The 23,343-nt window shown below is 39.6% G+C and overlaps 1 protein-coding gene across 1 annotated transcript in view; it reads left to right on the top strand.

Moving 5' to 3' along the window:
• Window positions 1-23,343, top strand: part of TENM4 (teneurin transmembrane protein 4) — a 268,706-nt gene that overhangs the window by 115,924 nt on the left and 129,439 nt on the right. The window contains exons 10-11 of the mRNA XM_027901301.1: window positions 196-390; window positions 4,592-4,792. Of these exons, the coding sequence (XP_027757102.1) occupies window positions 196-390; window positions 4,592-4,792 (396 nt within the window). The remainder of the gene's footprint in view (window positions 1-195; window positions 391-4,591; window positions 4,793-23,343) is intronic.

Genomic DNA, 23,343 nt, shown 5'->3' with positions numbered 1-23,343 from the left:
TGTTACAGGAGAGTACAGTCAACAGCTGTGTGTCGTCCATGTAAAAAAATTGGTTTTGGCAAAGAAAAGAAGAACATACCCCAGTAAAGATTGTGTTTGAAGAATGTAAATCACATGCTGGACTCTTGTGCTGTTTTTTAAAGTGAGAGCCATGTACAGTTTTGTTTTAATGTGGTTTTTGATGTCTGTCCCCAGCATCCTGCCCAGTGCTGTGCAGTGGAAATGGGCAGTACATGAAGGGAAGGTGCTTGTGCCACAGTGGCTGGAAGGGAGCAGAGTGTGATGTCCCAACGAACCAGTGCATTGATGTCTCCTGCAATAACCATGGCACGTGCATCATGGGGACCTGTATCTGCAACCCAGGCTACAAAGGCGAGAGCTGTGAAGAAGGTATTTGCGAGATACATTCAATTAGCCCTTTGCTTTGATTGTCGTTCTGTAATTGAATGGAAGGAGGCAATTCAGAATCAGACTGGCACTTAGAATAGTAATAGGCACCTTAGAGATACAATAGATGGATGCAACATAAAAATGATATGTTGTCATAACTCGTCGTTAACTATCATATTTGTTCAATAATTGGATGAAAAGCCATCAAATGCTTCAGACAGACAAATCTAGTTGAAAGACCAGAACATTTAATCATATGTTCAAATGTTCTTATTAAAGCATCGATTCCATTTACACATCTAAACGTATAATTACTTTTACAGTGCTTTCTTCTCTGCTGTGCTATACCAAGCAATTTCAGTTGCTTACATACACAAAATGGTGGTGTGTGAAAGTCCGAGATTCTTGTCAGCTTTAAAAGCTTAGAAATGCTCAGGACTTGAATTAAATTCTGTTTCAAAATCAGATATTATTTTAGTGGCTCTTCCGTAGCGTTTTTTCTCACATTAGCCTTCAAACATTTTTCATTTACATTTGGATTTATGCCTCAGAAATACGGTACCTTTTAGTACTTATCTTTAATCTCTTTGTGTAGAAACTCACCTGCCAACATAAACCTTTATCTTCCTGAGCCTGTGACTGCTTCTTATTGCTAAATGAAAAAGTGGACAGCTTTGTAAGTGTATAAATCATTCAGGGAGTTATAAAAATACATCCAAAAGTGCCTTATTTAAAGAATAATGTACAACACTTCTGAAAACTATTCTCAAAATTCTCTGCAGGTGACCTGATAAATAAATGTGCCTAAATTATGCTTCTACAAGTACATGTGTAAGGCCTCTTCACCACATGATAGATTTAAAACATTATTTGACTCATGTTTAAGAATCACAATGGCTTGAATTAATTTATGTTTGCTTTTATTATGAGGGATAAAGATTTATCTGAAGTGGCTTTATTTTATGGACAATGAAAATAGGCTGGATTGGATTCAGATAGTCAAATGGCATCTAATCTGGCAGTTCTTTTAAAGTGTTAAACGTATTGGAGTGGGACATCTCTGATGTAACATATCTTCAGTGTCAGTAAATGTTAGAGATGAAGACAGTATCAGCTCTTATAACAATAAGCCACCTCTTGAGAAAGCTTCGTTTTGGCTTAAAGCACAATTCAGTGAAGCTGTGGAGCGTGCACAACCCAAAGATGGTGACTACTGGAGTAGCTTTAAAGCATCTCTGTAGGCTTCTTATTTACTGGATCATATCTTTACTGGATAAACAGAAATGAAAAGATCCCGATTTTGCCTCCAGACAGAAGCGTTTAATGTGTGTAAATCAGAGTGAGATTTACCCTTTTTCTAACAGAACCTTTTTTCCCCCTGGTCTCATTTAAAGCAGAAAAGCCAGACACTACTCAGTTATTTTATGTTATCCCTGTAGCAGGGGACAGTGTCAGTCCCACTAGGTCAAAGCTTGAAAAAGGAGGAAGAACAAAGAGAACATGGCTTTTCTTATGAGCTGTTTAGTATTTTTCCAAGCATGCATGTTTTTGATATTCAAGGCATAATTTGTATTGTTGGGGGGGGAGCAACTAACTCAGAAATATGCCATGTGGGAAATCTTGAGGAGATATATATATATATTTAGATCTAGTAAAAAAGTTGATTTATACTATTTTTTAAATTGCTTTTTCTCTTTAATTTCTCTTCTAAGCAGGACCATCTGGTATTGATTACTCTTTATTATTTTTAAGTTCTTGTAGCTTCACGGCTTGGTCCATGTTTATAGTAGGGTTTCATTCCAGGGTTTCTTCTGTCTTTTCTTTTTCCCCCATAGAAGTTCAGCAGTGTTTATAAAACATCAGCCAACAATCTTATGCAAGTTTTTCTTTTCTCCTTCCTTAGTTTATTGACCCATATTTTATAAGGCATGGGCTAAGTCAGTGAGATATTACAAGGAGGGGAGCAAATCTAAGCAGTGAAAAATGAGAAGTTTCTCTTTGGGCACCGAATAAGCCTAATAACTTCTGTGACCAATGAAGCATGAAGCATATTGGGGAAGAGTGTAGAAGAGGCACTAACCTTGCTTGCTGCATGATTTATCTCCCTGGCAAAGATTCTGCACAAGGCTGAACTATTAACGGGGCATTTTCCAACCAGGAATTTTAACATTTGGGGCATTTTCTAACCAGCAGCACAGACATATGCTTTTTTTTTTTTTCTTTTTCCAGGTATGCTAGATTTTGTCAGCTCTGTTCTCCTGCCCAGCTCCCCACTTCTACTTCTCTTAGAGCTGAGCAGCTAAATTTGTCAAGCACAACTCCCTAAAAATATACCATTGTGCTCCAAATCCACTGAGCAATTGATTAAGAAGAAAGCAAAGGCCTGTAATCCTGTCCCAGGGCCCTTCCGATGGTCCCAAAAGCCTAAAGAGATACAGCTAGTGAGGCTGAGATTAAAGTAGCCATTGTGTGTGACATTTTCTGAAAGGGCTCATTTCAACATGAAAAATGGCCTTGGGATTATGATAAATGGGGGTTCTGACATGCACATTCCCCTCCTATAATCGCCTGTGTTAGAGCTGAGATAGCAGATTGTCTGTCTCCTGTGATGGAGGCCCCTGTAAAACTCACCTTTTTCCCAGCTGACCTTCAGAGGGGATGATTAATTGCCTGGAGGTAGCCTCTTGCCAGTTAGCCTGTGAACTTTGTTCCCTATGTTCAAACCATCTGCTGAGAACGGACGAGGCTGCTAGTCCATCCCTTAGTCCTTTTCATACTTATTACTGCTGAGAAAGAACAGGGCCAGGGCTTCAAGGGTCTCATGCTAAAATTGGCACCATAGCTCCCAGGTCGCTAACAGTGCAGGAGATTTATAGACTCATCCTTTCCAGCCTCTTACAATTTTCGAGGATTGTTCCAGCTATGAGCAGAGCTCCAGGAATTAAACAAAAAAGAAAATTCTCTCCCATGCCTTGAGATAGTAATAACTAAGCCATTACTTGTCAGACTGAGAAGGGTTTGAGAATCCAGGGAACTATCATAGCAGCTGTTGTGTTTCCTTTTAAGATTTCTGTGTCTTAAACAGGTCAGTGAAATTCTTATTAGCTTTTACAGGGGGCAAAAAACTGAACCACAAGCCTGCTGTGTGTACAGTGGCTCTGTTCTGCTCTGCTGTATCAGAGCCAGGAGCTGGACAGCTTTCCCTGTGCTGCTTAGCCAGACTGACACTTGTCACTAATCCCCAGGGCACTGCCACACACCGTTTCAAGAGATGGGAAGAATTTCTCTAGGCTGTCCTATCAGCTTTTATATATAAATAGACAATCACCTCCTCTAGCTGGTTTTTTTTTTTTTTTTTTTTTTGGAAGGGTGTCTAGTGCATTAAAAATTTCCAATTGCGGGTGAAATTCCCCTGTGGGCAGAGGAACTGACAGTTGCCTAAAAAACACATAACTCAGGAATCAGGCAGGAGTGCTTTTGGTCTTTTGGTGTATATTGCTATATACCTAACTGAATAGTCTCCTATCTTGTTAGGAAAGGGACTCTTTGGGGGGGTAAAGTAAAACCCAAACATTTTAAAAAGAGTACTAATTGGTCAAAAATTAAACCAGAACACCAATATAAAAAAATACATTATTTTGTTTCAATCTTTACTCTAGAAAACTGTCTAAGGATATATTTAATGTGAAATTTATGTAAGTCTCTGTGAAACCTGTGTAGATTTAAGCACATTCTTCAATTTAAGCATGCATTTTGCTGAATAAGAACATCGGCTTCTGCTGAATCTTTATGCAAAATTCTCTCTCAGAAAACTAGAGCTCAGCTTTGAATTCATTAGTAATACTAATTTAGGTTACTCAAACAGAATAAATGGAAGCACAATATCTGTATTCTTATTCTATTCTTAATTGATATTAGCTTATTCTTGCCAGAAAGATTATTTATTAATGCAGACCTGGATAAAAGAATGGATTCATCATTAATTTTTCTCTGTTTTTCACATAAGTGTTTTTGGTCTCACCACCTTTTAGGGACACTGACTTCTCAGATGGAGCATCTGTTTTGTGCACAGCTGGCCTTTATGGTTGAAACTTTGAGATATTATAGAAGTACATTTGTGTAGATGGCATTCTAATGGCTTTTTTTTTCTGAAATTCCCATTTGCTCTTGCTGTCTGCTTCCTCTTCCTCCTCACATATAGTGGACTGCATGGATCCTACCTGCTCAGGACGAGGTGTGTGCGTGCGAGGAGAATGTCACTGTTCTGTTGGCTGGGGAGGAACAAATTGTGAGACCCCAAGAGCCACTTGTCTGGATCAGTGCTCTGGCCATGGGACCTTCCTCCCGGATACTGGACTCTGCAGCTGTGATCCCAACTGGACTGGACATGATTGCTCAATCGGTAACGTCAGCAGTGACTTATTGTTGGTTTTTATTTTAATTAAACTTTGTAAAATCTTCTTGCATTTAGATCTGCAAAAAAAGTGCTACAAATGCGTTTTAGTGAAGCACATGCAGGGCATGACTGGAAGCAGAAATTCCATAGCTCAGCTACGTAAATAATTCTGTTTCCATTGCTGAGCATAGAGTAATACAGTAAATAACCGCATTAAAGCCATCGAGGCTTCCTATTGTTCATCATATGGCTGTGACTGTAATTGATGGTCTACATATAACTGCTTGTTCTGGTGTTAGTTCTTGATGAATCCCAGTAGCCTCCAAAGGGTCTGTTTTGATTTTTAGGAGATAACTAAATAATCTTTAGGTGGTTATAAACAAGAAGGAAGAGGTGGCAATCTGTCAGGTCTCCGTTCCTTTCTGAATTCAAAGCCCATGCTAGGCTCAGCTAGAGGAGGATGAGTGCCACATGAGGTTCGTATTAAAATACTACCCTCTATCAAGTAAAAAATAAGTATACTGATTAAAAGTATTTAATAATACAAGCACCTACCAAGAAGACACATTTTATGGGCAGTCTTCTGTAGAGGTTAGGAGTCTGCAGCTTCATTCCTCTGCTGAGTGGGCATCTTGCTCAAAATGTCCATCAGGTATCTGAACTGAAGGATAAAGAAAATCTATTCAGGAACCTTTTCTTCCAAATGCAATTAGCTTTTAGAGAAACACTGAGAAATGCTGGAATACATTAAATAGTCAGAACCTATGGAACATTAGTCCTTTGGCTTTTGTCCTGTATTTTGTGCTCACAAACAAGAGATTCCAGCAATAACAGCTTCTATACCTTACACAGCTGGAGTGGAACTAGGCCAGAAATCCAGGGCAGTTCAGTATAGGCAATGAAATGAAAAGAGTTTTCAGCAAAGCAGCCTCAAAAAAAAAAAGCTATTAGGAGAGCAGATATAGTAGAAAAATTATGTAAACAACATTTTCACTGAGGAATTACTATCAGGAGTGAAGAAAATCAGGTTAACTGCTTGAAAGTAGTTTTAAAGAAAGTAACTTCCAAGGATGGGGCAAACTGAATAAACTGGTGCTAAGAATATAAAAAAAATTCTTTTTGACAATCATCATTTACGTTAGATGTTAGAAGCTTGTCATGAAATAAAATGGACTGGACTGAGGAATAAGCAGAAGAGAAGGCTAACTTACCTGGGGCTGAAACTAGGTTGATCAAAACTTTTGCAGAGGTAGGTACAGAAGCTATCATGCATTGAAAGGAGGATAAATTTGGTGCCAGACTTTTCCCTATATTAACATCTTCAATTCCATACTCTGTGGGTTTATTTATAAGGCCACCGTAAGGGGAAAGGTAGTCATGTATTTCTAGTGATTTTGTAGCAGAGTTCATAATTGAGTCATTATTCTGAGTGTGTGTGGAGGTTTGGGGATTGCAGGGATGGATTTGAAAAAATGTTTATTTCTACGCACAAACAGAATTCACTTTCCCTTTTTTAACCTTCAGGGTCATGTACAGATGATTTATAAGCTTTCCTTATACTGCTTTTATAAATCCATCTAGTACAAACTTTCTTTGGCAGCATGAGGTTATTTGAGACAAACTTGAGCATCATTCCAAGACCTTTTTCCTTACCGAGCTGCTTGTAACATTGGGGTTATTGTGCCTCACAGCTAAAATCACAGCTAAGGTGATTTGTAAACTTCCATTTCTAAGCCAGACCTTTCTACTGAATTGATGACTTGATTTGAAAGACAGATATACTCACAGCATATGTGGTACTCTTCTTGCATGTTTAAAATAGAGTAGCAGGCATGCTACTGCATGTAATGACACAATGCCCAACCCAGTGGGGTGGAGGTTTTGTAGAAGGGAACAAAAGGGTCTGATTTCGTTGTTTATATAAAACAGGACCAAACAAAACAGAAGAATTATTAAGGGAAAGAACTAAGTACTTGCATAAATCACACTCAGCTCAGCAAAGCAGTTAGGGCTGTGTTCAGTCCCAATGAAATCTGTAGGACTGTGCTGACATGGCCTAGTGCCAAGGACAGCCCCTTTCATAAGCTACATGGAGAGGCAGACCTTGAGAACAGCATAATCATCTGAAAAACCAGAATATGAAGAGGCACAGTGGATTTTCCAGCTCTTAACACCTTGAAGTCAAGATTAGTACCTATCTGCAGTGCTGTATGCTTTATTCATTTAGAAGGTTATCGGGCAGTATGGAAGCAGTAGGTGAAAGTCTATGGATTGTCATATGTAGAAAGAAAAACTAGACTCTCTTTGAACCTTATGCTCCATCTTTCAGCTAAGTAGGTAGTTTTCACCCGCCCTTAGCAGTACTCTTAGAGATACACGGATTTCTGCATAAAACTCTTAATTTTCACAAAATAATAACGTTACGGAGATTTGTGTGTTGTGTTTATATTATCCTTTTTCATTCCACTTAGCCTATGTCTTCGTAGACAAGCTGTGTAATTCAGTCTCTTTTGAAGATTCCTACTCTGAACTTCTTTATAGAAGAAGTAATTATATGTTTGGGTTTTTTTTTTTTGCTTTACATGTCTGCCCACTGCCAGTACATCTTGAGATAGGGCTGCTGCCATACTATCTCAGATTTTTCAGTCTCGAAAAATGCTTCTTAAACTTACTTCACCCTTTCATGCAAGAAACAGTTTTGCAGGATGCCTTCTCCCTCAGTATACACTACATTTTTGATAGATTCCCAAATATTAAAAAAAAAAAAAAAAAAGTCTCTTAGAGAAAGGTGCAGAGATAAGCCCAGAGATAACTTGTGCTGAGCAGCAAAAGAGATATTTTGAGTTCTCCATGGAAGAATTAAATCCCTTCCTTTTAGCATCTTAATACTGTTGCACAAGCAAATACAAAAAGGTCTTTATAACCCAGTTCAGCTAAAAAATCCAAGGCAACGCTTAGTACAAGAAAGGTAATTAAGAAAACACTGACCCTAGTTTCTCCAGGGTCTGCCATCACTGATCCTCTGTATCCCAGGCTTTTGGTGGGCTATCTCCCTTCACCTCTTAATGAGCCCTAGCTGGCAACTAATGAAGCCATTATGGGGCAGCTCTCTGAACCTCTTATTGTCTGAGTGTGGTGGGAAGAAGGAAGTGGCCTGTGCTGCAACGTGAAACAGAACTCAATAGGTGATATAGTCTCACTCTTGACCTATTTAAACTGGACCAAGTATTTCTAGCCAATTAAGAGGCAACACACCAGATACCATAAGACATATTTGCTGACTGCAGTGAATGAATAGGTGAGTCATCTGCGTTGGGGGAATGCATCGTTTACCAGAGGGATCTCACTGATGCATCAGTACAATCCTAGGCCCACCAAAATAGTATTATGCTTGGATACAAAATCATTATTGAAGGAATTAAGTTAGCTGGTGTTGTCTTTCACTCTCCTCAAATTTAAATCAGTGATTTTCACTCTGTTCTCTGTTTGGTGGTTGACATCTTGACATGTATGATATTCACTAGAAACATTGCAAAGTTGAATATACAAAGCAGCAGTAGAAATTATGTTCTCTGTGTAATAGGTACTGACTTTTTCTGGGCAGTTGACAGGGTTTACAGGTTGACTTGCATGCAGATAAGGATTCTTTCTGCATCACTCATTCATAATGACTCACTTTATGCACAGTTGATATCCAGGCTCTAACACAGTCCCTTAAAAGTACACTGGAGAAGAGCAGTAGAAGGACTAGTACTTTGTATATGGTGGTCCTAAATTGTCAGGGAAGACATGAAATCCTGGGCTGCACGTTTAATGATGCCAGTTAGAAACTGAAAGCTGGGACTCAGTAAGGAGGAGGAGATTATTATGTTTTACTTCACATTTTGAGAAGAGTGAGAGAGAATGCCTGACCAGAGACTGAGGCTGAGCTTGAATGATCATATCTCATAAAATCTAGTAGTTTCATAGTTCCTCTCATCACTTCTGCAGCTAACATGGTTTTCTGAGGATATGGCATTTGACTTTATGACTGCCCTTTTTTCCTTACTGTGACAGGGAAGAAATGTTGCTTCTCAGTGACTTGTTGCCAAACTTTGTTATTAAGGTCTATGCTATTTGTTATTAAGGTCTGTGATCACAAAGATATTTAGGCATTTAAAATATACCTTAAGCAAATGTAGATTATCAAGCTTTACTACAGTGTTGCAGAGAATTTATCAACTTCTGAGACATCCCACCATCTAGAGCTGTCTATTGAAAAAGTACCTTCGTTTCATAAATTTCTTCTGTGGCACTTTAACAGGTGTCTCCTCAATCTGAGAATGCATTGGATGAGCTCTCTCACTTTCTGGGAGAGTATCCCACCTACCAGGTCAATGCAGATGTTACAAGCAGTTAGCTCATAGAAAACAGTGAAATGGCTGGACCAGTCCAGTTTGGGAAGGGCAACAGAGCTGGGGAAGGATCTGGAGCACAAGTCTGATGAGGAGCAGCTGAGGGAGTTGGGGGTGTTAAGCCTAAATAAAGGGAGGCTCAGGGGTGATGTAATTGCTCTCTACAACTACCTGAAAGGAGGTTGTAGCTACGTGGAAGTTGTTGTCTTCTCCCAGGTAACAAGAGACAGGACAAGAAGAAATGGCCTTAATTTGTCTGGGGAAGATTTTGGTTGGAATTTAGGAAAAAATTCTTCACTGAAAGGGTTTGTCAAGTATTGCAGGAGGCTGCCCAGGGAAGTGGTAGAGTCACCATCCCTGGAGAGATTTAAAAGACATGTATACATGGCACCTGGGGACATGGCTTACTGGTGGGCTTGGCAGTACTATATTAGTGGTCTTAGAGGTCTTTTTCAACCTAAATGAGATTATGATTCTATGATTCTTTGATAGGGTTTTCATGCCCTGAGCTTTAATGCTAGGTGGGCATTACTCTAAAGCACAGAGTGCCTGTCACTTGGTACAGGAACAGCATTTCAGACCATTCATCTCCTCAGGGTTTCCAGCACTACAACACTCATCGTGGCCACACTTATTCTGGTGAGAAATGTTATAAATCTCTTTAGTGCACAGGAAAAAATAAAGGTTTTCAATTCATGCCAGGTTCTATGCGGGTTTCCCTTCTGTACTGATTTGGTGGGATAGTTTTCCTCGAGAAGAGAAATCTCTGCAGAGGTCAGTTCAGATCTTAGTTAAGTTGAAATCCTTGAAAAGGAGCTTAATTGATTCCTCATTGATTCAGCTGCTTTCTTATTTGGTTATTTCATATTACTTTAGAGCAGTCTGGGTTCAGCTTTTGAGATATCCTTGATTCTGCCAAATAACTGTAGAAGGCTCAGCAGTCATCGTGATCACAGATTCCCCTAGGAGAGAAGCAATTACAGAACTGTGGCATTTAATGTAAACACTAGAAAACTCCATCTTAGCCTGTGTGATCGGTTAAACACAGCTTTGGAAGGGCTTCAGAATGCTATGGAATGATCACAGTACTGGCAGATATGCCTAGATAAACCTGGCCTCCAAGCACAGTAGGAAAATAGTGTATGTATCCACAGGACTAGCAGAAGACTGGGCATTTGCCTACCAGTTGTAAAATAGTCCTCCATGACTTTACTGTTTTAAATAGGTTGAGAAGCTGGATTTATGATAGAACTAGTGTGGATATGTGTATCCATGTCTCTGGTTGCAGGGAAGCATATTCTTATAAATTACTGTACAGCACATTGAAGTCAATGGAAAAGCTCCTGTTTACTTTGCAGAAGTATGGATCAATTTAAGGACATTTGCAAACAATGCTTAGATTTAAGATTCTATATCAGTTAATGGTAGTGATTGGATTTTTTTTGTATCAATTTAGTTGTATAAATTAACAATGGTGAACGTCTTTCAGAGAGCACCCCACCACGAAGTTTTACAGTTCATTGAAATAGGTATCTTTTCTCTATTCCAATTATTAAACAAAGAGATCATGAAGAATGAACTTTTCAAGAGTTAAGCTAAGGCAAGTATACCTTTAGCTTTCAATGTCTTCATCAGGAGTTGTGCAGGAAACTATTGCACACACACACACACATACAGGCACACGGAGACACAGTTCTTGTATATCCTACCAGACAGTGTCATATCCCATTGGTCAAACAGTAGCAGGGTTAACGCAACATGTGTGATATAATTTGATTTCCTTGGGCTTATTGGTGTCAGCCTTTGAAAACAAAATGTGGCGTTAAATTCATGTCATGCCCAAGGCCACCAAGATAAAAATTCAACCTTAGAAAATGCTCGTATAATTCCTTCTTTAAAAAATCATTTTCTTCGGGAATAAAAGTTTCTCTGTAAAAAGATGAACATTACATCAGCTGTCATGTGATACAGGCTTGTACCATACTACAGACTAGAGCCCTTTTTAATTCCTAAGAAGTTGATGATTTGTCTTTTTCTTAGCTTTAAAGCATGTGAGGAAGAACAAGAGAAATAAACCTCAGGATGCAACACCAGAAATTGATAAACATCTGTATATTTTAGATCTTAATCCTGAAAAAGTTATTTGGCACAGCTATGTGATCAAAAGCCACCTTGAATGATCTTTCTTAAGCTTGTGACTTGTTTGTCTCACTACCCTTGCAGAGTAGTGAGAATCATTAGTTTGGGCCAGTTGAAATTTTGGTAGCACAGCTTCTTCAAAGCTGGTCTTCGGAAGATACCATCAAAATCTGTTCTAGCTCAATACCTAAATTGCAGACTCACCCCGAAAGCCCTAATTTGGTCTTCTAATGGTTGTTAAAGGCCAGAAAATGTTTTGTACCAGCAGGAATTTTATCCTCAGCCTTGCAGAAGCATAACATTTTGATTTGTGAACTTGTGATCTTCCCCATTTTAGTTGTGTGGAGAGAAGTAACTTCACTCTCTAAGGGAATGAAGTATGTGCTGCCCAGTGACAATATACAAGACTCTCACTGGCTCTGCCTGGCAGGTATCTTGTGGATTGTGAAGGAATTAGTGAATCCAGAGAATCAACAGTGTTAACAAGAACTATCATTGTACAAAACATGAATTTTTTTTATGTAGTTGGGATTGTAAAGATTTTAGCCTACCCGTTGCCAAGATGAACTTATCCTTTCAAGTCTTCTAAGCTTTTTATTAAAAATGCAATAAAATACTAAAATTAGCTCAAACCTTTGAAATAAAAGTATTCAGGAAGGCTTTTATTTGAATACCCTTTTATTCCCTTTACTTTTTTTTATTAAAAATGTGTATAAGAAAACCCCGGTGTGGTAGAAAAAAAAAAGTAATAGTTGAAATGGGCTGTAGTTATTTTTGTGGGGAGTCCAATTCTTCAAAAGTCCTAATAACTTAGTGCTCAGCAGATGAAAAACATACTAAAGGGAGGGAGAAAACTCCAACTAAGATAGAAATACAATCTTTCAAGTATGGGTTCCTATTAAAATCTGATAGTTGAGAAATTGTTTCAGGATATTTCCCTAGCCAACTGAAGATCCATCAAACTTCTGTCATTTCTAGGCTGTATTTAGGATCTTGCTTCTAACCACTTCTCTTTTTGCGGCAGTCCACACAGTCTTGGTCAGATACAATGTCTAAGGGAAGGTTGAAGGACCTGAGGACTTGCATTCTCGCTGTCATTTCAAACTTGGCCAAAACCAGTGGAAGCAATGATATCATCAGTCTGGCTCTGACCATTAGATCACAAAGCGTTTGGTCTGATTAGGTCATGTCTCAGGCCGAGAATAGCGTGTCTCTAGTGGTGTAACAAGCAGTCCCTGATTCTCACTGACCTTGGTCATTCTGTGATGAGTAAAGCTTCTCTCTCATATCAGCAGTAATCAGTGTGAATTTATGGACCCCACAAAGGGCAGTGGGTAGACTATTCCATGCCTTATTTGTTTCCTACAACAATTCTGGCTAATTCCTAGCATGCCAATTTTAGTTCAACATTCTTCCCTATCTCCATATGTGACCTCAGCAGTCACACCATGAGCTCAAAAGTTCTTTTTGTTTGTATTAATTATGCTTTGTGTTGTGGACTTTTCTGGCTGAAAACACTAGTGATGTAGTGGACTCAGCAGGGTTCATGTTAACATGGCTAGTTTGAAGAATTTCACAGCACCAGAACAAGATGTTAAATTCCCTATTTAAAACAAGCTACTGTTTAAATACCATGTTTTGAGGATGACTAAACAATTACCACGTTTACTTGTATCACTGAGAACTTATCGCTTGTATCACTGAGTCTCAGATCACCAAAATTTGGCTTTTTCTCTGACTTTGCCTTCAAAAGGAGAAGGCTTAGAGTCCTTACACGTTCCAAACTTACATCACGGCAACATGGGGGCTGGTCATAGGTTAGTCCCTTTTCTACAATGGAATGTCTTTAATGAAGTTACTGCTTTTTAAAAAAATACTAAGTCACTTCTTTGACACAGTAAGTGTAATCCAGTTGTCACTGAGCACAAAACTACTGTCCTGCAAGCATGATGTGAAATGGCTCTTCAGGTTCTTTTGGAGATAAAACCAGTTGATCGAGCCAGCTGAGAACCTGAAATGTTATAGTCACCGCTTGGAATAGGTCATGCTCATGAAACCATAGGAATCAGCATGTGTTTCTGCAGGCTTAGAACTGCTCTATGCCAGGAATACATCTTTTGAACTGAAGATAAATGTCATTCAGTATATTTAGCCAATCACTCTGTAACCAGCTCACAAAAGACTGTGTAGGCATCCTTATTGTGAGTCTAGACCTCTGCTTCTGACTATTCCCACTTTTAACCAGAATACTGCTGCAGTGTCAGCAGGGTGGATATTTGTGGGCAGTCTCTGCCTATGATTATCTTGATAATGCTGGATCAAGACTGTCATCTCATACCTCACTCGTTTGGCTAAGCAAGGATTGTCATAGGTTCCATGTCACGGCTTCTCCGCTGCCATTCAGTCAATTCCATGCTGTTGTTGTTGCAGAGCTCCTGTGACTTATTTCCTTTCACTCCAGCCCAATTGGAGCTCATCATGATCAGAGTTTCTTCAAAGGTTTTATTGGATGTTTTCAGCTTCATCAGATCACATTTGAGACATTGAAATAGGTTGTCCAGAGAAGCTGTGGGTGCCCCATCCCTGAAAGTGTTCAGTGTCAGGCCGGATGGGGTTTTGAGCAGCTTGGTGTAGTGGAAGGTGTCCCAGCCCATGCCAGGGGGAGTGGAACTAGGTGATCTTTAAGATCCCTTCCAACTCAAACCATTCTATGATTCTGTGTTTCATACCAAGTTAGAATGTCTAAGGTTAAACAATAAGGAAAATAATCTCGGGGTGGGTAAAACAGTAATATCAAAACTAAGCAGGAAAAAAACAATGTAAAACTGGTAATTGTCATATATTCAATCAGTGTCTACTGAGGCCTGGAAATCCATGATTTAATAAGCTGTCTGAAGTGGATGTACTGGAATTAGTATAGCCTTTCTACCCCCTTCCAAGTTGCAAGATGTTCATACTCGTAAAACTATCATGACAATTTGCACTAATGAGCACCTTTCTAATGATCTTGAGAGATGAACGTTCGAAAGTGCTTTGGAGAGAGCTCTGCTGCTTTTCCATAAAAGTGATCCTTTCAGATCAGTGTTGAGGCATATGGGCAGCACGGCAGACACAAACCTTTTGGAACAGCTGCTGTTGCATCCTATTTGTGTGGATAGACAGACATCTAACTTCTGGATATGTCAGCCCTGCATGTTTCATACATGTTCTGTGTCTCCTTTTGAAGAAGATGAGTAACATTAAAATTTCTAAGTTCTTTGGTGAAATCCTGTCTGAAGAAAAAATAAACAATATTGGGACTGTCTGAGCTCTGAATAAGGGAATCCCAAGCAAATCTAGCTTGTGATCACTTCAGCACTCACATTTGCAAATACTCTGTTGAACTGATTTTAGAAAAAAACAAACTGTACAGAATTGTAAAAGAAATTATTTCTTTTTAATAACAGTAAGCATGAGTAAAAGGCTTTTCTGCTGTCAAATTATCTCTTCCTTGTGGACACAGAGAGGAAATTAAAATTAGTCCAGAGAAGAAGCCTTAGCATTAGGAATTCTAACATTAGGAATTGTTTCTTCTTTGGGAAGCTTTACCTCACATCCCAGAAATTATAGAGATTCAATTAATTATCAAAGACACAAATATAATCCTGCACTTTGGGATACTTATTTTTATTCAGCAAATCTTAGCTCCAAGACTGAAGCATTTCATGTCCTGCTATTCAACAGCAAGAGACAGTTTAAAATAAAGTTCATAATAATAAATAAATGGAAGATTGACACAAGTACAAAAGTAAATCACATCAGTAGAGGAGATGCTTTAAATACAGTGTGATGGTCATTTCCTAGTATTTAAGGAAAGGAGGAAAATAGAATATAAAATACTGTAGAAGTGGAAGTTGATAAAAGGCACCAGACCAGTTTAATGGAATTTCATCCCACAGTTACAGCTTTTCAGACAGGACCTGGAAGACCTTTATGCAAATATGAAGCAAGCTGAAATTGCACTTAGAAGTGCGATTTTTTTTTTAAAAAAGATATTCCACTTGTACCAGTGTACATTGTGCACCTGGACAGATTGGTAAGAGCTGTGTTCCATTAGCACAGGGCTTGCTAATGACTGCTCCTGTTCTTACTGTTACTATTTCTAGCAGGAATTCCCAAGAGTCCCACTGGGCTCAGTGCTGTAAGTGTACAGAGTTTGAGGCTCAGTCTTGGAGGCCAGACATACAATAGTACATTACTATACCAAACCCATTCATTACTCATTTTAGAGATGGAAGGTGGGTTCTAGGGCAGTTATTGACATATCTCATGGATCTGCTCAGCACCTGGTGAGGAGCTACTTTGTGGACACTTCATCTCCAAGTTTGGCAGCTCAGAGCAGCCCAGGTTCATGATCTGAATATCCAGAGACAGATGATACCTAGAATGGGATTTTCAGAAGCCTTTCAGTTAAGCACAAAGCTGTCTATGAATGGGGTAAAAAACTAAACAGGGGTTATCTTTTGTTTAGTTGAGGGCCAGAGATGGATACTTTCTTTTATTAGGAATCTGCACCAACCCATCCCTAAAGTTTTCCCTTCTGCACATGTATTGAAGACCTGTACTCAATCCTCCTTCTGCAGATCTGACAAGAATCAGCATTCAGGCCAACTCAGGTGTCCTGGTTAGGGTCACTCTTTCACATAGGATATGATAGCATTCCCCAGTGCAGGCACTCCAGGATGCTCCTCAGGGCTTTGTGTTCAGGAGGTGAAAATCCAAGTGTCTAAAGTCACATTTCAAACCCATTGCTGAAGGTCAGTGTGCTTCCTGATGAGGGATGATAGCAAAGCTGATGGATTCATTTTCAGTCTCTGGAGAGCATCATTTAATCTTGATCTCCTCATCCATGGAAAGAAAATAAATAGCTTTTACCTTTCAGATATATTCAGTTTGCTGAGCTGTATAAAATGCATCGAGACCCTTGAGTGAAGTGGAGAGTCATCTCAGTACCAGAAGTTTAATTACACTCATAAAAGCACAGGTTTTACATTTATTGACATAAATAATAATTACTATTTCTACATTAGTAATATTTACATAATTGATGTATGTTTTAGAAAGAGATAAGTAAATTATTTGTATAAAGGCATAAATTATGCAGACTTTGCTTTTAGGAGTAAAAACACCAAAAAAAAAGTAAAAACATTAGTGACGTGGACACAACTTGCACAACCAGTCCCTACTGAACTGGATTGTTTTTGGAAGATTTCATGCTACATCCTTCTGGCAAGGACAGAAAATCCAAACCTCTCCTTTCAGGTTTTCCCTTGCTCTCTAGTTTGATCCTTTCCTTATTACATTGGTAAAAAGAATGGTTTTAAAAGCTAATGTGGTTTACGTCTTCTTCAGTAACAGCAAAAGAGTTCATGTCACTACAGAGTTATCAAATCACAGGAATGGGAGTTTCATAACACTGCAAAATGTGTTTCATTATGAAGAATGTGTTTAGCACTTCACTATCTAAATCATGCTGATCATGCACCTTCTGGGGTTTTTTCATCCATATCTTTATATTTGTTGCTTTTCTTGATATTCCCCATAACTTGCCTTCTAAAACAGGTTTTGAAAACAAGGCTTAGCTCCTTACTTAACTCAGCCTTTTAGCTCCATGCAATGCCTCTCCTCTGTGCTGCTTTTCTGGAAAAATCTGTGTGAGGCTGGAAATGGCCTCAAATGAGCCAACTCAAAATGGGAAAATCCCAGTTAAGACAGATTTTTAATTATTAAATTTTCTATTAATATATTGAAGGTCAGTGGAATCGACCCAGTTTTCAGGAAGCTCTGAGCAATTTCACCTGATCTTATATTTTAGAACTAAATCCATATTTATTAAAGGATTTAGCAGGCAGGTCAGAAGCAGCTAAGTCTCTGATTCTGCATCACATGAATGCTAAAGAAAAATTTTCATCTGCATTGCTCTTCTCTAAGCTGGAAAGCTTTAGACTGTTGTCAAGCCAGTTTGGGGATTTGTGGAGGAATAGGGGTAAACATGTAAAAATGGGTTTGCTGTTAATGAAGCACAAATTAACAGCATTATCCCCCTCCCAACCCCATTCTTTAATGTGATGTGCAAATAATATGAAATTCTGGATGATGCCATTTCCTGTGTTGAAAGCTCCTGTGCCTGTTCCATCATTTAAAAAGGGCCATGAACAAAGCACTACCCTGGTGGTTAGTGTTTGATAGGTTTCTTTCCCACTTTTCTTCTGAAATATCAAAGGCAACAGAGCAGACTTTTTATTCTTAATGGGACAGATTTGGGTCAGTTTTTAGCAGGATATGCAAAAGAAAAAAGTATCAGGTACAGGTTTTTTATTTGTATGAGTAATTGCTTTAGTATTCTTACTTCTGAAGTGCTGTTAATGGACTGTGACCTCATTACACCTGGCAAAGTGCAAACGCAGAACAAAAGGATAATCTTGGCCTCAGATAGTTGAGATTCTTAAGCTTTAAGTGAACAACAAAAGAGACATGCTGATGGAGATAGAATAAAATTACAGTACAATTTTCGTCAACACACTGTGGAGAAGTTAAGGCACGTCAGCAGCCGCTCTCAAGATTTTGGGTAGGATTCAAGATAGATTAGGATTTTTAAGAGAGCCTTGAGTAATTCTGAGGCAGCCTTTACAGACCAGAGGGAAATTTCTCTCCCAATCATGAGGAGATAATGAGTTTGGGCTCATAGAATAATCACATAATGGTTCAAATGGCTCAAATCACATAATGGTTTGAGTTGGAAGGGACCTTGAAGTCACCTAGGTCCAAACCCCCCTACCATGGGAAGGGATATGTTCCATTACACCAGGTTACTCAAAGCCCCTGTCATGGACTGGTTCCTGGTGGGGATGAGCAGTGATGAAATAGATCAGACCCTGAAACTGAAGATAAATCATTTCTGTTTTGATTATTTGCATGAAAAATAATCAGAATCCTGTTGGGAATGGCATTATCCTTTCCAAAAAATAATGTTTATGATCACCTAAGACCCCTGGACAAACCACCCAAAACTCAATAGAGCCTTCAGCACACTCTGCTCCAGAAGTTCTCCATGAAAGAGATTTCAGGTGCATCATCCTCTGGAACTACCTATCTTTCCTCCTTGACCCACAGAAGACAACTAGGCTCAATTCAGTTCTTTGGGTAAGACTGCCATAACATGAGGCAAGATTAAGAGAATGCAGGACACCACTCCTAGACAGTAATATGGCAAAGCCCTAGATGGTAGCATTAAAATGAACTTGATTCCTTAGAAACTCTGCATCCATGAATCAGTTAACATCCATCAGTGCCCTCTGGCAAGCACAAGCGCCAGGGAGCAAAATACATTAATCCTCATATTTGCTCTTAGAATTGGGCACCAGATTTACTCAGAGGATCCCCTTCCTTCACGGGACTACCAACAGCTTTGAGAGCTGCATTGCAAGATGAAGTGAAACACAGTGCACCTCTAGGAAAGGATAAGGAGTGGCTAAGCTGTTCATACAAACAGTGAAAGAGATTAAAGATGAAAGGAAATATTTAGTCACCTTTTGGGAACAGCTGGTGTGAAAATATTTAACAGTCAGGTCTTTTATGCACAGACAGTGTTCTAAGTAAGCTTAAATAGGCAGGAGCAATATGGTGCAGCTGGCCAGTGTGTAAATGCTGTATTAGGAGAATTAAAAGCTTTCCTTCTCATTTGCTCACACAGCTCAGAAGGTAGCTAATCATGTCCTCTAATTTTAAAAACAGAATTGGGAAATGTACCAAAAAAATGCAGCTTGTAATAAGAACAGAGGTGACAAGTTCTGTCCCCGGGACTGAATGACAAAGAAACGATTCACCTGCCCTTTTCTGTAAAACAGCCTTAGCTGTCTTATTCTGCCCAAAAAGACATGTATTTAAGTGGAAGCTTAATCTGAAATCCATTTTGATCATTTCTTTGAATGCCACCAGAAAAGTAAAAGCTACTCTGACTATTTAATCACCCATTAGAAACCTGTGAGCATTTAAGAGGGCTGTGTTATAAAGGGCCAGGGTGTACAGCAAGGATGAGTGTTGTAAGGCTATTTAAATTGTACGGTACCCATCTATCTTTAAACTGGCAGCTAAATGGAAGATTTAGATTTGAGAGTTCCTGGCTCCTGGTTCCCTGTCAGAAATAATTAAACTACATTTTAGGGAGGCTGTCGTAAGTAGTTTGCTTCACAAGTGTTTTTCACAGCTGAGAGTCTTTATTGCAGCTCTTGGGGCCTGGGAATCCAAACCACCCTATGTATCCATTGTACTTGAATTATACATACGTAACCTAGAGCCTGCACTCTCTTGTGTGCATGGGTGGTGGTTTGGGTGGGGTCTCAGCTGGGTAGGAGATGAAGCCCAAAATGCTCCCAGCATTCCTGTTCTGGGTTTGCCTAAAATCTGTTTGTTTTACATCAGCAGTGCATATCCCTGTGTGCAAGACTGTTTCTTGGCAGCATGTTGTCTGAGAAATACTTCAGTCAAGATGTAAATGTCCCAGGGGGGTTTCCATCCCTTTTCACAGGAATGACTACACAGAGACTCTGCTTTTCAGGAAGTGATTTTTTTCTGTCTTCACCGTTTTTGAATGCACTCCATTATTCTTCAAATTACTCCAAGAAGGCTTCTGACTGTCACTCCAAATAGTTTCCTTTTATCTCTGTTTTTTTTCTTTCACCACCAATCTCTGGATATCTGACCTACTATGAGCTGCATTTCCATCTTACCCGCAGGACACAGGACTGCATATCAAGGCATCAAGGAGGTCTTGTGCTTGTCTCAGAGTTCACGTATACCTGTGGATCCATCACTTTACTTCCTTATGCCTTGTTTACTTTATCTACAAGGTGTTGCCCCTGGGTCAGGGAAACCCTTGGTATTCATACAGGCTAATGAAGGGAAGGATGAAGGGATTGAGAGCAACCCTGAGGCTTGGGGGTGTGGCTGGGTGAAAAGCTGGACATGAGCTGACAATATGTGCTCATAGCCCAGAAAGACAAACATATGCTATGGAGACAGGCTGGGAGAGATGGGATTGTTCTTCATGGAGAATGGAAGGCTCTGGGGAGACCTTATTATGGCCTTTTTAGTACTTTAGGCGGCTTATAAGAACTATGGGGACAGAACTGGTAGTGATAACTGTTTAAACTAAAAGAGGGTAGATTTACATTAGGTATAAGGAGGAATGGTTTTACAAAGAGGGTGGTGAAATACTGTCACAGGTTGCCCAGAGAGGTGATGGATACTCCATCCCTGAAAACATTCAAGGTCAGGTTGGGTGGGGCTCTGAGCAACCTGGTCTAGTGGAAATAGAGGATCTTTTAAGGTCCGTTCCAACCCAAACTGTTCTATGATCCTATAACATTCTAACACCCATCTCAACCAGACTCATTAACATTCTCAAACCAAAGATAAACTATTAATTAAATAATAGCAAAGTTCTTAAGATGTTCACGTGGACTTTGGAGTAACAAGATGCCAAGTCCTGCAAGGTGCCCATTTGCCTGTCCGTCACTGGAGATACTTGTCTTTTGGAATTTCAGAGCTGCACGGTCAGCAGCAGAGGAGGTTATTCACAGTGCACATTGCTGGGCTCGAGAGTATCAGTGGTATCCCCATTTCAGAGATGGGACCCTGCAGGTCAAAGCTAGGGAACAGGATATAATGAAGGTTTGAAGTGGCCGAGCTGGCATCCTCTGGATTGCTTGGTAAAGAGGAAGCAAGAAAAATTACATGTTCTTTGATACTCTGAGATCAAAGTTTAACACTTATGAATAAAAAATATCACACAATAACCAAAGAGGGGATTACAGCCCAAGATTAGAGTAGCCCTATGGTGAAAGAGTGCTGGGAAGCACTAGAGCCTACAACAATATTTTTTTGAATTTGGGTTTAAATGCCAGTACTCTTAGAGTTTCTTAAGGTATTTCTTCACAGCTTGCTGAAATTTTAGCAGCATAAATGTACCTTTGGATTTTTAATCTGCTGTTTCTTTCATCCTCCCCCAGACTTTGTTCATCAGGTCAGCCAAAGGGAGAAATTTTTTTCTTTTTTCCGTGCAAGTTTATTGCTATATTAACCAGCTTGCAGGTCCTATGTATTCGTGTACCGTCCTGACCAGCCCACGCTCAGTGGCAGTGCTGTCTGGCAGTTGAGGAAAAGATTAGAAAACACATATCTGGGCTCCAGCCCTTTAGCAAGTCAATAATTGCCCATTCCTTATGTTCCTAACGGGTACTGTAGTATGATATTACCTCCCTCACATCTAGGAGCTGTGAAAATCTGCATCTCGATGCCAGATGCAAAGTTCTGACAGCAACTCAAGAGTCCTTCCTCAATACTGCCTTTAGTGTTTGATAGTGTAATTTCAACTTACTTCACGTAAAACTTACATTAGATTCTGTTACATCTCAGCAGCAAGTGGTATGTGCACATCCTGTGTTTAAGTACCAAGATACCCCAAAACCTTTTGCAGTGATACAGACAAGTTTCTCCAAAGAACTCCAAAGTTCTTTCACTGCAGACTTAAATATACAGGACTAAATGTTTGAGAGTGTTTGGAGAAATCCAAGACGCTGCAGCAAAAGGAGTTCAACTGAAAAGTGTTCAGCCACCCTGAGCTGTATAGGAAGTAGGAGCTACATACTATTTTCATGTCACATTTGGAAAATCAGGTGTTTTCTAGACATGCAAAGCATTACTGTTATTATTACAGTCATATTTACAGCTGTCCAAAGAACTCTCTGATCCCTGGAAACTGGAGACCATTTCAGTGTAAGGGGCTGAAGACCTTGCATCTCTCTGCTAGGATGCAAAACTTTCCTCCTGGAGCTGACTGGGATGTTCCAGCCCTGTATCAGGAGCATATCAAAAGTCCCTGAACAGCCCAAGTGTCTTGTAAATGGTTGTATTAATTAGAAGAAGACTAAAGGAAACTTAAGTAGGACTGAATTTCAGTCAGGTGTGATGTTAATGCAAGCTGAATAGCTTTGAATATTTTATGTGCAGCCAGTGACACAGAGTAAATGTCTTGTATAATACCAGTCACCTCACCACCACAAGTCTGGAGGTCTGAATCTTCACTTAATATGCTCAGAGACAAAAAGAGAGGCACTGGAGATGGGCTGGTGTGTGAGATACTCATTCTGAGGGTGCATAGCTCAGGGAACACAGAGAAAATGTGCTCTGCAGAGTACCATGGTACCCATTTGTGCTTTCAGCCCAGTCCTGCTCAGCCTTTCTTCTGTTCACATCTTCTCTACATGGCCCCAAGAGGAACCGTTTCCTGTGGATTCCATAAAATGGCTCAGTCAAGCAGAAGGCTTGAGGCCAAAACATTTGGGAATTTAGAAGTACTGGGCAGAAACCAGAGTGAAGGAGGAAGACCTGATAGGCTGAATTACTGTGAATTGCATCTCTTACAACTGAGGAGAGTATGGTCAGGGTTTATTAGAGATCGAAAGTAGCAGTCAAGTGATGAGTCTGGAGAAGAAATAAATTAATTTGATTTCATCTGCAGTACAACACTGCATCAGTATTTGGGTTTTCTTTTTTCCCTTGAAATCAGTCCTATAGAGTAATGGTGGTAATGGACACTTTAACGCCTGACTTGTGAGTACCTGTTCTCCACCAAGTCTCTTTTTCTCCAGGCAAATACAGTGTAGATTAAAACACAGAGTCTCCCAAATTCATGCCAAGGCAATGCCAGGTTTTAGACAAAAGTCTAGTGCTGGGCAAAAATATTATGCACGTCCTTATGCCTGCTAGGGCTCACAGAGGGTGGTAAGGCCAGCACTCCTGAAAAGGCAAGGTCCTTTTTGGAGGTAAGTACCAAAATATCCAGCTATAACTGTGCTTCCATTAACTCTGATAAACTAGGGAACAAGCATCATCCTGTCAACTCCAGTGCATCTAGCTTACCAAAAAGGCATGGCGGTACCTCTGAATGCCTGGGAGGGGATTTTTAATGGGGTGGTAAGAGAA

The sequence above is a fragment of the Empidonax traillii genome, unplaced genomic scaffold (genome assembly GCF_003031625.1).
Source record: "Empidonax traillii isolate 1590-97213 ecotype Southwest subspecies unplaced genomic scaffold, ASM303162v1 scaffold771:size604852, whole genome shotgun sequence".
NCBI classification, from domain to species: Eukaryota; Metazoa; Chordata; class Aves; order Passeriformes; family Tyrannidae; genus Empidonax; species Empidonax traillii.
Note: the sequence above shows the minus strand (reverse complement) of the source record. Positions and strands in the feature narration are given on the sequence as shown.